Source organism: Melanotaenia boesemani, chromosome 18, assembly GCF_017639745.1.
Source record: "Melanotaenia boesemani isolate fMelBoe1 chromosome 18, fMelBoe1.pri, whole genome shotgun sequence".
Taxonomy (NCBI): Eukaryota; Metazoa; Chordata; class Actinopteri; order Atheriniformes; family Melanotaeniidae; genus Melanotaenia; species Melanotaenia boesemani.
Window position 1 is genome coordinate 15,221,752 of NC_055699.1, and position 14,706 is coordinate 15,236,457.

At 39.3% G+C, this 14,706-nt stretch overlaps 2 protein-coding genes across 3 annotated transcripts in view; one reads left to right on the forward strand and one right to left on the reverse strand.

Annotated features, from left to right (window-relative positions):
• The window catches only part of sema5a (sema domain, seven thrombospondin repeats (type 1 and type 1-like), transmembrane domain (TM) and short cytoplasmic domain, (semaphorin) 5A), a 136,479-nt gene that overhangs the window by 119,104 nt on the left and 2,669 nt on the right, over nucleotides 1–14,706 (forward strand). For both annotated transcript variants that reach the window (XR_006008353.1, XM_041968953.1), the window contains exons 17-21: nucleotides 5,112–5,321; nucleotides 7,707–7,877; nucleotides 8,083–8,238; nucleotides 10,501–10,545; nucleotides 11,436–11,647. Coding sequence is in view for 1 of the 2 variants with exons in the window: in XM_041968953.1 (XP_041824887.1) it covers nucleotides 5,112–5,321; nucleotides 7,707–7,877; nucleotides 8,083–8,238; nucleotides 10,501–10,545; nucleotides 11,436–11,647 (794 nt within the window). In the remaining variant the exon portion in view is untranslated. The remainder of the gene's footprint in view (nucleotides 1–5,111; nucleotides 5,322–7,706; nucleotides 7,878–8,082; nucleotides 8,239–10,500; nucleotides 10,546–11,435; nucleotides 11,648–14,706) is intronic.
• The window catches only part of mtrr (5-methyltetrahydrofolate-homocysteine methyltransferase reductase), an 84,111-nt gene continuing 75,480 nt past the window's right edge, over nucleotides 6,076–14,706 (reverse strand). The window contains exon 14 of the mRNA XM_041968958.1: nucleotides 6,076–6,317. Coding sequence (XP_041824892.1) covers nucleotides 6,284–6,317 — 34 coding nt within the window. The 3' untranslated portion in view covers nucleotides 6,076–6,283. The remainder of the gene's footprint in view (nucleotides 6,318–14,706) is intronic.

Here is a 14,706-nt window from a genome sequence, read left to right on the forward strand (position 1 = left end):
TTTAAAGAAATAACAACAACGCTTGTTTAAGAGAGTACAAAGGTACTTGTACAAAATAATAACTTTTAAGCTCATTAGAATTGATGCAAACTCTATTTTTGCCTTAGATACTGTTTTTCCATTTACGTTTGCACAAATTCCAGGTAATCGCTGCAACTATTTGCCATTTTTCGGCAATATATGTAAAGAAATTAGGGTTAGCTCAAGGCCCTGATTTGCTACCAAATTTGTTTTTCACTTCGGATAATAGAGTTTGTGCTACACAGATTAGAAAAAAATGATTATTTTCATGGTATTTTAATGAACAGTCAATCATTTTCACTTAGTTTCACAAAACACACAAGAGATTCTCAGATATTTTTCATTTATGAGACAAAACCACACCTGAGTTCTTTAAAAACACTGTTTGAATTAATCAAGTCTGGGTTTGAAGAGCTCTAAAATGTAGCTGCCATTTTCCTTTGCTGTCATGTCTTCTTCATGTTCTTCACACCTTCAATGTGGTCTGGTTACATAAGTCAAACTTATCAAAATGTTTAGGTTTCTCAGTGTCCTGGTAAAAGTGGTGCTTGTGTTGCAAGAGCTTTGCAAAGAGCAAATCAAAGCCACCAGGTAAACAATAAACAAGCATGGATAATGCAGCAATGAAAGCATCTGTTTGCTTGTTGGCTTATAAGGGCTTTAGATTTTTAGCTCTGAGATGTTGACCTTGATGAAAACTATATTTGAGGTTAATAATAGAGAAATACAACCATTAACTGGTGTTTTACCTTCTGGGAATCCCTTTTAACAGTAAGTTGGTCTCATGTTGCACTGGCTGTCAGTAAGGCCAATAAATCTCTCTGCAATCAAACCGGTGAAAGAGGATGATATTTCTTCAACCGATAGGCTGCACATTTAATCCCTCCATTATAGCATTTGTCTGCATAAACAACTATTCTTTTATTCCTATTCTGAGCTACTTATGCATCTTTTTTTCCTGTGCATGTACACTGATCCCTCGCACTCTTTGGGGTTGGCTTTTTTTAATTGCACTCTAACAAACCTTTAATTGGATCTGCTGTGAGAATATATCCCTGGAGGGTTTTCAGGGTAGACCACTACTTGGCAGCCCTCAGGACAGCACAGGAAAAACTGTCAATTGTGTGACTGTAAACAACCAGAACCAGTCATTTTCCCATGCCGCAAGATGTAACACAAGCACAATAAGAGAAATCGGTCCGTCCACAGGGGAGACATTGCTGATCTCAGAGGGAAAGGAAAGAGGGAGGACATTTAATGGCAAATAAATGTGCAGTTCAGAATTTAGGACGGCACTTTCTCTCCCGGTGTGGGCCACTGCTACTCTTGTTTTGATGAAACTTGACAGCCCAGCTCTCCTCTCCACTGAAGATAGTGATTTTTCCACCTCTCTGTCTCTCACTTCTGTCAATCTTAAAGCAAAGTTAGTTTGCAGATGTCATCTCATCTCCATGTCCTTCTGGGTCTTTCTCTTTTTTTTTAAGGTTCTTTACTGTTGCCTATACAGTAAATTTTATTGCAGCACATTGCAAGTATATGTGTCATCGAGAGTCCCTCTCTTCTTTTTCACCCTTATCTATATTTTCTGTCACAAACACACAAGCGCATGAGTCTCTCTGGTGTTTTTTTATGTATGCGTGCGTGTGAAATAGAGGTTGAGCAAATGAATGGGGGACTTTTTTGATGTCCTAGTTTCTTTGCTGTAGGGACTATTGGATGCTGCATTCGGTTCATCTTAGTTTTCGCTGAAGCTCGCGCGTAAGGAGAGTGAGGATTAATTCTCTCCAGCTGTGTGTGGCTCATGTGTAGATCAATAGATCCAGTGGCTACCCATTTGAGAGGGAGGGCACCATGCTGTTTGTTTTGGCGACAGGGGGGCAGTTCCTGTGAGGCAGCATTGATAATATGCAGAGTACGTCAGAGTGGTCTCAAGGTAACACTTGTGCAAGCAAACTCAGCATAGTGCAGTGTATTTTGTTGGCAGTTGCCTAATTAAAGGCTAGTGTTTACATTTGTTCATACCTGTGTTGTGTTTGTGTGTGTTTGAGTGCGCAAGTTTGTTTACACATATAAGAGGCATGATTATAAAGCACTTCATTGCCTGTAGTCAGGTGGTTTAGTCTCAAAGGCCCCAGAGGGCTTGATAAAGAGTGCAGGTCACAGTGGCAGTCAGGGACTGTCTGTGCCACTGCCTGTTCTGAATCGATAAAGAGTGAGAGCCTAAAGTCCTCTACGGACCTGTCAACGCTCACAGCAGCTTGTTGCTGGGGGTGAGCTGGCCTGTGCTCTGCCAGGGTCGGTCACAGTTATGAAGAGGTCGAGGATTCGCACTGGGTAAACACAACGTCCTCTCCCCGAGAATACCAAGCAGCAGTGCTGTGATAACGCGTGGTGAAAAGAGCACGCTGACAAAACAGCGAGGCCAGGCTGGAGGACAGAAAGAGGAAGTGAGACAAAAGACAGGACGGGGTTAAAAATGACAAAGATAGACAAAGAGGAAGGGAGGAATAAAGAGAGGCAGGGAGCAGAATAGATTAGATAGTGAGGGTTAAAAAAAAAAAAAATCCGAAGATTAACAAGAGAATCAAACGAAAAGGTTGCTATGGCACGGTTCAGTGCTTCTTCCTGTCCATTTGAACAGCTTGAAAATTATCTCCCCTCTCTTATCGGATGAGAAGCAGTACAGGTCCAACATTTGTGTCTGCACTTGAAAAACATCCGAAATATCACAGCATGGGTGAATGAGTGAATCATCAGAGGAGTGCTTCAACAGTGACAGTAATTTCATTGGAGTCGATTTTCATTCACTCAAACAGATGGGTTCATTCTTTTCATGCAGAGAGGCCAGAAGCTTTCTCTCCCTGCTCATTCTGCCCATTCTGCTCTCTGCCTCTCAACACAATGCACATTTTCACAAGGCTGATTAATGCATGCAGTAATTACAGTTTAATAGAAATTACGGTCTCAGATTTCATTAGGAATCCACCATTCGACTCATTCCAGGCGAGAGTACACAGATTAGTCAGCTGATGTTGTTTTATGTGCAAGCGTGTTGACAGGACACACTCAGCTCTTGCTAAACCCATCTTTAGAAATGTACAAAATGGGCTATGGCAAAATACATGATAAATATTTGTGCAGCATATTCTAACACAAGGCAAATTAGAGATTTTAACAAGTATGTGTTGAAAAAGAGTCTACAGTCATGGCAGCAGCTCGCAGTGAGATGGGTGGGATGTGAGGGGATGCTCGATTGGGCTTAATTAGACTGATTAGAGTTGAGGTGATGTACTGCCAGGATTTAGTGATGGTGAGACCTTGATTTAAACAGAAACAGTGTCAGGCAAGGCCAGCAGCAAGAGAGGTTGCACAGGGTTTAAGAATGGAGATGTGGTCCCAGCACTGGTGTGTTCAAAAGACTGTTGAATTTCATTGTAGGTTCATGAATGCATGCAGTGGTGGAGGAAATATTCATCACCTTTATTTAAGTAAAAATACTTATGCAGTAAGTGCTTAAACTTAAATAGTTTCATACTAGTTTCAGTTACTGTTATGTGTTAGATTACCCTACCAGATTAATATGCACGCATTGTCATTAAATCAACATGCTAATGTTGTAATTCATTGAGATGAAGCCCTGCTGCTTCAAATTTAACTGCAACTATTTTAATTTTGGATAAATCTGCTCATCATTTTCTCGGTCAATTTATTGGAAAGTCAAAACAAATTCAAACATTTTTAAAAAACTGAAAAAAATCTGGATTTTTGAATGGAAACTTGCTTAAATGACTGTTAAAATAGTTTTTAATGCATTTAAGCTCTGCTTCTATGTACAGTTTGAGTATGTAAGAAAACATTGTACATATTTCAAAAGCCATTATTTTCAATTTGTTTGTTTCAAACATTTATTTAACCTTCATTTAACCAGGAAAGTCCTATTGAGATTAAAAACCTCTTTTGCAAGGGAGTCCTGGCCAAGAGGCAGCAAAAAGTATCAATTACAACAATTAGCAATTACAATTAACAATTAAAATGACTTACAAATTAAGATAAACAGTTACAAGTTAAAGAGGCTGTCTCTTAATTTGGATTTAAAGTAATTCAATGAAATAAGTTCTGTTAATTTCCAGTCTTTTTGCATCATGTTCCATGTGGAAGGGGATGAGAAGACAAAGGCTCTTCTTCCCAGTTCAGTATAGGCAAATGGTAGGTAACCTGTAGGTAAAGCTGTATTTTAAAATAAATCCACTCAAATTAAGTTGAATGCATTAAGAGTATATAAAAGTAGAAATGTACAATTTCACCTGGTCACTGCTGCCAGGTTGCAAACCACTGGTATGGGCAGATGTGAGGGGTAGAACTAGAACCAGGAGAAGATATTTGCAGGAAACACAGATATTTTGAGAGGTGGTTGGTATAAATGCATTAGGTCAGAGCATGAAAGTCAATTAGCTAATTAACACTTAAAGTAAAGTTGAGGCCTAAGAGAAACACACAGATATTTGTTTATATCAAAATAGTTTGGGAAAGCATCTCAACCTTATAGTGATACTTGGATAATATTCATTCATTTTCTATACTACTTATTTCTTTCTTCCACCATCTCATCTCATCACTCTGCAGCCCATCGCTGCACGGGGCTACACTGCGAGAACAGTCACTACCATTATGTCAGATTCAGTATGGTTAAGAGAAAAAGAATGGGTCGGCCATAAACTTTAAATGATTAAATCAGCTTCTACTTTCTATACATTGGAAACTTGAGATATTTTTCAACGCTGCTCATGAAATCTGTCAAACTGCTTTACAGCACAAACTAGTTCAAAACATCACAAGACAAGATGTAAGCCCTCCTGCTCGTTCGGCTCAAATTGAGCAAAGACTTTTATCAGGGGTTTTTTATTGACTGTGCCCTCTTATTGCTCTTCAAAATGACTGCACATATTGCTCCCGGTTTGTTTGAAAACAGTGGAATCCTGGGAAATGTTGCTTTCCTGCTAACAAAAAGATATTAGATATATAAGATACTATCTAAGTGTTTTGGAAAGAGTCTAATGTTCAGTCTTGTCCCATGTCTTTCTGCCTAACAGGTGAAGTGCTTCGTCTGGGGAGAATCTCGGGTCACAACGTGAATGGTGGCTGGTCATCCTGGAGTTCCTGGTCACAGTGCAGCAGAGACTGCAGCCGTGGAATCCGAAGCCGAAAGAGGACCTGCAGTAACCCAGAACCGCGCAGTGGAGGCCAGACATGCCTGGGCCCAGCACAGGAGTATCAAGAGTGTAACATCACCCCTTGTCCAGGTAAGTCATGCATATACACATGCTAATGCTTTAGCTATATTAGCTAAAACTCTAACGATATAAAAATAAATAAAATTGGAACAAGAAGCCAAAGGCATACAGAGATAAGAACAAGTACAAGACGAGGATGAAGATGCATGGAACAGCAACTACACTGAAAAACTGATCACCTCTGTTCATTCGGCAGTTTTGGTTTTCTTTCCTATTTGGTAAAATTATTCATTTTTTATGCTGCTGCTTTCATCGTCTATTTTCTGCTGGTGTGAACAGTGTTTTTATATGCAAATTATCAATTAAGGGTTTGTCAGCATTCATTAATGAGTGCATATATAGCTCATGCACATGCATGAAATTTTAGTTTGTACATGCACATAGTTTCAGCCATTAGGGCTCTGGATCTAGGCATCAGTGCCATGGCCAGTTCTCTTTTCATTTGCACAGATAAATGCATTCTATTCCACACTATATTTAAGCTATATTATCTTTTGCTTCTTGATTAATAGATAAAAAATTACATTGACAAATGACTTACCAAATCATTTGAACCCACAAAAGAAATCAGTTGCAGATAAAAGGTGTGACGAAGACCCCAATTTAGACCAAGAATCAAAGAGACAATCCCTGTGGCTCTCTAGTATGTAATTACATTGCTGGGTAATTATGCTGCCAGCTATGGGAGGCCTTATTCTGTTGTGAAAAGCCCTAAGACAATATATCTTCAACACTCGTCTGTCGGTCGACGGCAAGAGGAAGCTTTCTAATTAAAAAAATACTCTCTCTGACTAGGGAAGTAAGCTGTCTAAATGGAAATCCAGCACTTAGTTTGGCATAAAGCCCACCTGATATTCAACACGGGTGCTGAACAGGCAAGCAGGACGTTGTCTCAAACGATTATTAATCAAGGCCTCCTGAAGAAAGGCTTTGGGATCTCGCTGAAAGCCAGGATCTGCACGCTGTCTCCTTCACCCACGATCTGTCTTCATAACTGCTTCCAGGCTGTAAGCAAACAAAATAGACAAGATAGTGAATGGCCATCAATACTCCTCTTACAGCCGGTTAATTCATGCTATGATAGTGCACGTCGTTCAGCTTCCCAGCTGCTGGAGCATTGTGCCTGTTAAGGTAAGCTGTCATCAGCCGCAAGTCTGGATGAATCAAAAAAAGGATAAGATTTGTTTTATCCAAAGGGATGGAAATATTCCCCTTGTGAGAGAAAAATGACACGTGAGTGCACTTTGATTTCCCTGATCTGCATCACTATGCTAATACATGTTGTACACCTATTTTGGGATGTTGACTATAATAGTGTCACAATTACAGTGTGTTGATGAACAACTCTGCGCTCCTGTCGCCCAAAGGAACAGACTTAACCCAGTCTGTGTAGCAATGAATACTAATGCGTACTCAATTAGCACCCCTCTGAAAGTGAGATATTATTTTGATGCAAGCGGACTGTGCAACCAGACCAAATGTAATCCTCGCGTGGCTTATCCAGGCTGTTTTAAATGCGTTACTTCGGTGTGAAGGAGAACAAGTGACAAGGTGTTATGCCTTCCATCTATCTGGTCCGGAAACAAATGAGTCTGTGTTTTTATTGCATCTACACCTCAGATGAGACAATCCTTCATCGAGGGCCACGAATCGACTTATGTGTCGCTCTGTGATAGAGAAATTACACCGAGATGACGAAAAGCATCGGCAGCTTCAATTACCTGTTTAGTGCCGCCAGCCATCTTCAGGTCTTTAGAAGGAATCAAGAAGGGGATTTCTCTCAGCTACAATAAAGTGAGGTTTCCAATAGATGATTTGGAGAAGGATATTCACCTCTGCTGTGGTTCATGTGAAAGATTGCTCCATTCTGGGGGCTTGTTTTACTCCTTTCTTACATTCATCATCTTCTTTTTGTACTTTTTTCTTTTTGTGTGCATGTGTATCTGTTTATACCTGTCTCCTAAGTATTTCTTGTTGGAAAATTGTCACCATACAAAGGGGAAAACAAGGTACCCCAGGATGTCTCATTTATCTTCATTAATCAACCAGAGAGTATGTAGGTTCAAGCGTTGTGGAGGTCAAGCGTTTTCTGTAACAACCAGATGAGGCACACTTTCTGGCACGTCACAACACTCACTGACACAGATAGTGAAATATATTTGAAGCATCCTATATTTCTTCTCTTGCTGTTCAGAGTGGCTAGGAATGACTTCCAGTTACTTAATGTTCAGGGGAAATTGTCTGGAATTGGAAATCCTAAAAAATGTTAAACTATTTCCATAGAAAAGAAGAAAGAAATGTGAAATTTATTGTTTCCTGCTGTCACAAGTCTGTTACAGTGATAAAATATTTTATATTAATTTAATAAATTTGACTCCATTACCCTGTTTCTAGTGGATGGTAGTTGGTCATGTTGGTCTTCATGGTCCAAGTGCTCTGTGACATGTGGAGGGGGACACTATATGAGGACACGAACCTGCAGCAACCCCCCACCAGCTCACGGAGGGGACATCTGTCTGGGCCTCCACACCGAGGAGGCGCTGTGCAACACGCAGGCTTGTCCAGGTACAAGAAAAACACACAACTACTAATGCACACTGCCAGTCATGGTCTCAACTTAGCCATCAATCCATCACATGTCCACTGCTCACTTTCTTTAGCTTCTCTCTGCCCCTCAGAGGCCACTCATGCATCACTAATATACACAAAGTCAAACAGTACATGGCACACACACTCAACTGGCTGTGAATGCTGTCATTGCCATTTCCAGAGAGCTGGTCCAGCTGGTCAGAGTGGTCCCACTGCGACTCCAGCGGTGCCCAGCTGCGCATGCGTCACTGCGATGTCCTTTTTCCCACTGGAAACCAGTGCTCAGGAAACAGCAGCGAGACCAGGCCTTGCTCTCCTGACTCCAATTTTATCCCAGGTGATCACATGCTTACACAGTATGTGAGCGCATGCAAACTTTATTAATAGCTCGGGCACTTGTGCATGACAGACCACACAAGTTCACAAGTTTAGCCGTGTGTACACACACATTCTGCACCACCTACTAACGCCATATGCCCACAGCGGTAATTCAGTTCATTTCCAAGAATCCCGTGATAATGAAATATGTTATTGATCCCTCTGAGGGAGCCATCACATAGCAGAGGTCAGGTTTAGCATAAGGGCAGCCCTTTTAGAGATAGTTGGGATTAGAAGTGACATACATAAGGACTCCTGAGTGCAGCAGGTGATTATATGGGGCCATGAACTCAGGTGTTACAGTTAAGGATAGACTAATTAAACCACTGAGTTAGCTGCATAATGACCGTAGGAGTTGTGTCAGGCCGTATAAATACCTCTTCCACATGCAGTTTTACTTTCTCAATAATAAAAGAAATGTCCCTGTATTCTGTCTTCTATAACTTTTCAATGAGGGAGTTGTTTTTTTCACTGTTCTCTGACGCCTATGTTTCCATGACAATTTTATCTTAAATGTTAAGGGAGACATAGTAGTGTGTGGGTGTGCAAGGGCAGAAATACAGATTCAGAATAATTAACTATATGTAAGACGTTAAAATCTTGCAGAATAAAATGTTTTAACATATGAATGGTGAGCTAAATTGTTCTGTGTTAATTAGTCTTCAGCTATTTGTAGGAGTTGCCGTGGGTTTATTTGTCTTTATTTTTCGTCATTTAACAACATTATCAATATGTGCATGACAGTGAAAGTTTCTGTGCACATCACAAACCACACAAAAGCAAATATTTCATAATTACTTTATGCCTGCATGTAGATTTGCCAGGATTTAATGGAAGGTTGATGTATGTATAGGTCAGTTCGCCCAAATGAAACTACAACACTACTTCCTCTGAAAGCTGTGTATTCATCCCGGTATTTTCTTCTTTTTTTTTTTTTTTTTTATTTTGTTTTCCAGTTTTCATAAGTTTGATGATGAATGAAAATAATTTATGTGCATAATTTGTGCAATAAAAAGAAACTAGAATTTATTTTCAAAGTCGGTGGTCAGCATGACTGTGCCCAGTAGGTTATCAGCAGAACTGGCTGTTTGCATTTTCTATGAGAATTTTTTTATTTATTCATTCTTTTTACCGCTAATACAGTTTGTACAAAGATGTCCACAGTGAGGTCTGTTGAAATTAGCATTTTTTGTGTGCGTGTGTGTTTGGAGAAATTAATGAGACCCCCCCCACAGCACCCACTACAACCATTATCAACAATAAAAACCCAACAGAACTTGACTTCAGCTGGTGGTTGAAAGCAGACCTGCTCACTAAACCATGCTGCTTTTCTTTTTGTCCAGTCGGCAAGTTTTCAGTTTTCACAAGGTAATTGAGCAATTTACGGCAATTATTCCCCTCAGTTACCTTTTAGCCTTTACCTCTTGTTGTCTCTTGTGGCAACAAAGAATAGCCTCAAACACTTTTTTGGCTCTACTAAGCTAAAAGAGTTATTTAGTTGTTTAGTCATAGTGAAAGGCTGAAAGTCAAGATCTCTCTTCTATTTACTGCACATTTATACTCTTTTCTTACACCATTAGTATTGACGTGTGCTTAGACAGGCATCTCCTTATTGACAGCTTGTAATGCGAGACACACAACAGCATTGATCTCTGCATCTCTGCTAAACAGAGATCATTAAAACTCCTCCCTTTAACAAAGGATGCTAATGCTTCACATTGTATGCCTGGGTAAATCATAAGCCTGTAAAGGGTTGTAAGTTTACCATGATTAAGTATCATTTTAAACTTCAGAAAGGGGTCATTAATTAAGAGATAGAAATAACATTTGATGGAACACATATTTGTAACCTTTTTTTGAATTAATTAGCAAGGATGTAATACTCATAAAAACCTTTCACAGATCTTTATAGAATTACTCATTTGCCTTTTTATCTTATCATCCATCCCCTTTTATGGGAAAGGCAGTCCATTAGGGTTCATTAGCAACATCTTGTACTTCATTTCCTTTTAATGGAAACTTTTTATAAACCACTCCAGGTGCCACAGCCATGATTAGCTCGTGGAGTTTTTATCGTTATCTGTTTCATGACGAGGGGCAGATTTCATCTTCACACTCACCTTCAGGAGTACAATTTGTTATGAGGATGGGTGTATTTCCAAGGTTTTTTTTTTATTAGCTCTAATGCTGCTGCCTTTTGGTGTTTCTTTTTCCTGTTCAGAAGTCTCTATTGCACGTTCCAGTCAGGAGGAGAGGCGCTGTGGAGGTAATTTATGTTTATATGTGTCAATGTTTGCAAGAGAGAAAGAGAGGAAGTATAACAAACACAGAAAATTATCCATACATCCATTCATCAGTTTTTTAAACCTGCTTATTCCAAGCACGGTCTTCATTCTAAAGAGGACCAAATGGGTTCCAGCAATAATCCAAAAACTGGCACTTTGTAGGGAACTAAGAAAAGACAGATTCTGCAGAAGAATGTCACAGGACTAAATTTATGCATGTTATAGTTTATAGCTACAGTAACAACTAAAGGGTAGTAGCACTCTTCTACCACTTCTACCATTTACATGGCTTTGACCTATGTGATCCTCTCTAACAAGAAAATTCCTAAAAAAGTACCTTAAGATTTGTGATCATTTCAAACGTTTTTTATTAATGATAATGTCTTTTGTTTATGAGGCTACTGATGTTAGCATTGTTGAATTTTTGTCATTTTTTTTGAGCTCAAATCAAAAAAGAAGTAAAACCATTTTCCCATTGTATTCTATCCAGTTCAAATTAGATGTTTAAGGTCTTCCAAATTAACTTTATAGGATATGTCTATGTTTTGCATACAGTCTATGCACTGCGCTCTACACCTAATTTGCAAAAGCTGTTGCACAAATGCTGCAGTCAGTTGCAACTGAACTTTTAATTCATCTTTTTGACTTAACAGATGGATTAGCTTATGCATGGCAGTCAAAAACTTATTTCTGACTTCCCATTTCAAGTGCAGAACTTCCGTCATTATAATGCCAGGGTCTTCAACAGTTAATGTTAAACAGACTAAACAGAAACGTGGACAAAGAAGATGTTAATGACAGGCCCAAATGTTATTTTCACTGCAGAGTTCTTTGTTGATCAATTACCTCACGCCCTGCCCCTTTCTTCCAGATTTCAACCTTTTCCACATGATTGCTGTGGGGCTTAGCAGCTCCATTCTGGGCTGCCTGGTCACCCTACTGGTCTATTCCTACTGCCAGCGCTACCAGCAGCAGTCCCACGATGCCACTGTCATCCACCCCATCTCAGCTGCTCCACTCAACACCAGCATCACCAACCACATCAACAAATTGGACAAATACGACTCCGTAGAAGCCATGAAGGTCTGTAGACAGCTTTTTTCCCCTCTGGTTCACTCTGTGTGATGCTTGACAGGTTTCCAGATATCTAGAGGCAAAGCATCAGTTGCGACATTTCCTTACTGTTTGACTAAATCAACTGATGACTCCTAATCAGAGCAATGATTCGCCTCTTCCTCTTGTGTCAACTGTGATTAAATACACTACTTACCACACGATTCTTACTGTCACACCACCTCTCGTCACACACCAACACTCTCTAGTCATTTAAAAGATAGGCTATTGTGCATTTGTCCTCTTTTTGTGTGTGTCTCAGTGTCTGACTGCTTTCTCATAACATACTAATACAATTACTTATCAGTGCATGGGTGGGTAATCAGCTAAGAGACCCTGGTTTTACACATTTCATCAGCTTGACCAGTTCTTTGTGTTTCAAAGGCGTCGTGAAGTGCCGACAGTTGGATGTATCAGAGCGAGTGAGGGAGATCCAGCTCTCTCGTGGTACAAACAGCCTCTTATCTGCTGATATATCAGGCCTTTAGTGCCAGACTGAGCTGGTGATTAGTGCTTGTCCACAGACACTCCACCCTCCAGCTGGGCTTTTTTTCAAGGATTCCCAGCGCTCTGTATTAAAGGGGTTTCAACTACTTCAAGATCCTGTTCAGCTGTTACCCTGAAATGTGGCTATAGAGACAGTTAATATTATAAAATATTATAAATAAGAAAAAGTAAATTACATTTTTTTATGTTTTACATCTGAATAGCAGTTAGTGAGTAAGCGAAGAAAAAATAAAAAGAAGCATTATTTTAATTTAGCAAATTTCTGCTTCAACACATGAAGTTTTATTCTCACATTTCTGCAGCCTGCTACATAAAATGTGGCAAAAATTGAAACCATGTGTCCTTGCTCTCAGATACTGCTGTTTGAATTATAATAAACTAACTGAATTATAACTTTATCTTGTTTTGCAGCTCAACCTTCATTCATCTCAAGCTGGGGGATTAATTTTTAACCTTAACCTTCTTAAATAAAGACAAACTATTGTGTTTAGGTAAGGTAACGTTGTCGTAGTAAATAAAGACAGAGTAATAAATGTCAACGCTAGTCAAATCTAGTGGAGAGCAGAGGAAAAATAACTGCTTTAGATATTTTATTTGTGGCCAGAGTTTCTTTGAATAACCTGCAACTATTTAAATTCATGTAGTAAAAGGAGAACAGTTCGTTTAGAGGGCAACAAACACTCAAACAAGGTCAAGAAAGTTAACATTAAATCAATTTGACTTCTTCTTTCGGCTGTAACTGAAGTGAAGTGAAGCCACTGCAGAAGCACCATAAAGTGCAATAGAACTTAAAGCTTTCAAAACATGCCAGCAGACTCATATTTAAGAGTCACAAACTCCTCTCATGAAAGCTGTAGTCAATATTTTTCTTTCAAGTCATTATGATCTATATACAGTAGCTAAATGCACTCCATGGTATCTGTGAGTTCATTAAGGAAATATAGGCTGAAAGAATGGAACATAATTTACTTATGTACAAAGAATCAAATTATAAATGTTTAGCGTTTCAACTGATGGAGCGTGATTGAGGAAAGGGACTCCCAGAGACTGGTGCTGGTGGTTGATTAGCAAGTTTTATTCTGCCTTTGACATAGTCAACCATCTGATCCTACTTGATAGGCTAAAGCGCTGGGTTGGTGTATCTGCCTCTGCATTGAAATGGTTTTCCTCCTACTTGGCAAAGCACTCCGTTTATGTGGCTGACGCAACTCATAAGTCTTCATCAACCCTCCTTTGTTTTGGTGAACCTCAGGGCTCTTTTGTTGTCTTTTTGTTTTTTTTATTTATATACTTCCCCTTCATCATATCTTGGCCTCGTTAAAGGAGGTTTCTTACCACTGTTATGCAGATGATATCCAGTTATACGTCTCTTTTAAGCCGTATGAGGTCTCTAAGCTACTTGTTCTACATAAATGGTTAGTGTGTATAAGAAACTGGATGAATGAAAACTTTCTCCAACTCATTGAAGAAAAAACGGAAATTCTAGTGCTCAAATAGTGGAAACTTTGGGCCCGTTAGCCTCTTTCATTAAGTCGTCATTCAGAAATCTCGGACTAAGATTGGACTCCGGTTTCACCTTAGATGGTCATGTTCAGACGTTGGTTATTTCTCATTTCTATCAGCTATGTAATTTTGCCAAGTCGAGGGGTATTGTTTTGCATATAAAATTAGAAGTCATGGTCCATACTTTTGTCCATACTTATTCATATGCTGACACAAGGCTTCCTCAGATGGTTTACAGATGGTACAAAAGGCTGCTGCTGGGCTTCTGACTAGAGCATCAATGTTTACTCATGTTACTCCTTTACTGGTCCAGTTGCATTGGCTCCCTGTTTTTTCCAAAGTTCATTTTAAGATTCTAAGACTTACTTATAGGGCACTGAATGGTCAGGCACCAGCTTATATACTCTTACAGTGGAAATGTTCCCAGTAGGTCCCTTAGATCTTGCGACCATCCTGCTGGTTATACCACTTGCAAGGCTAACAACCAAGGGTGACAGAGCTTTTTTGGCAGTTGCCCCACGACTCTGGAACGCTCTCCTCTTGGATCTGCTGACTGTTGACTCATTTGAGCTTTTTAAGGGGAAACTCAAAACACATTTATTTGCAACAGCTTTTACTTAATTTGTTTTGTGTTGTTGTTTTTAACATGTCAAGTTATGAAGAGTGATAGAGTAAAACCCTGAATGCCAGGAAGTAAGACATAAGGGAAAAGATTTTCCTTATAAAACTCGTACCAAAGCTTTTAGTGTTCCATTTCATTAATTAACTTAATACATTTTTTTTTTTTTGTTTGTTTGTTTTGTTTGTTTGTTTCCACGAAGGATGACATTTTTTAAAACAGCTTTTCTTTTTCTTACATAGTGTTCGAAGCAGTGTTAACTTTCAGAGACTGTCTATTGTGTGAACTAAGTGAATACCTGTAAACATGTCTGCAAAACTATTTCACAGATATGAAAATGTTTTGTAAAGCTGTCAAAGTGTGAACAGCTCCATTTGCTCCAAGCAAACTTCCCTGAATA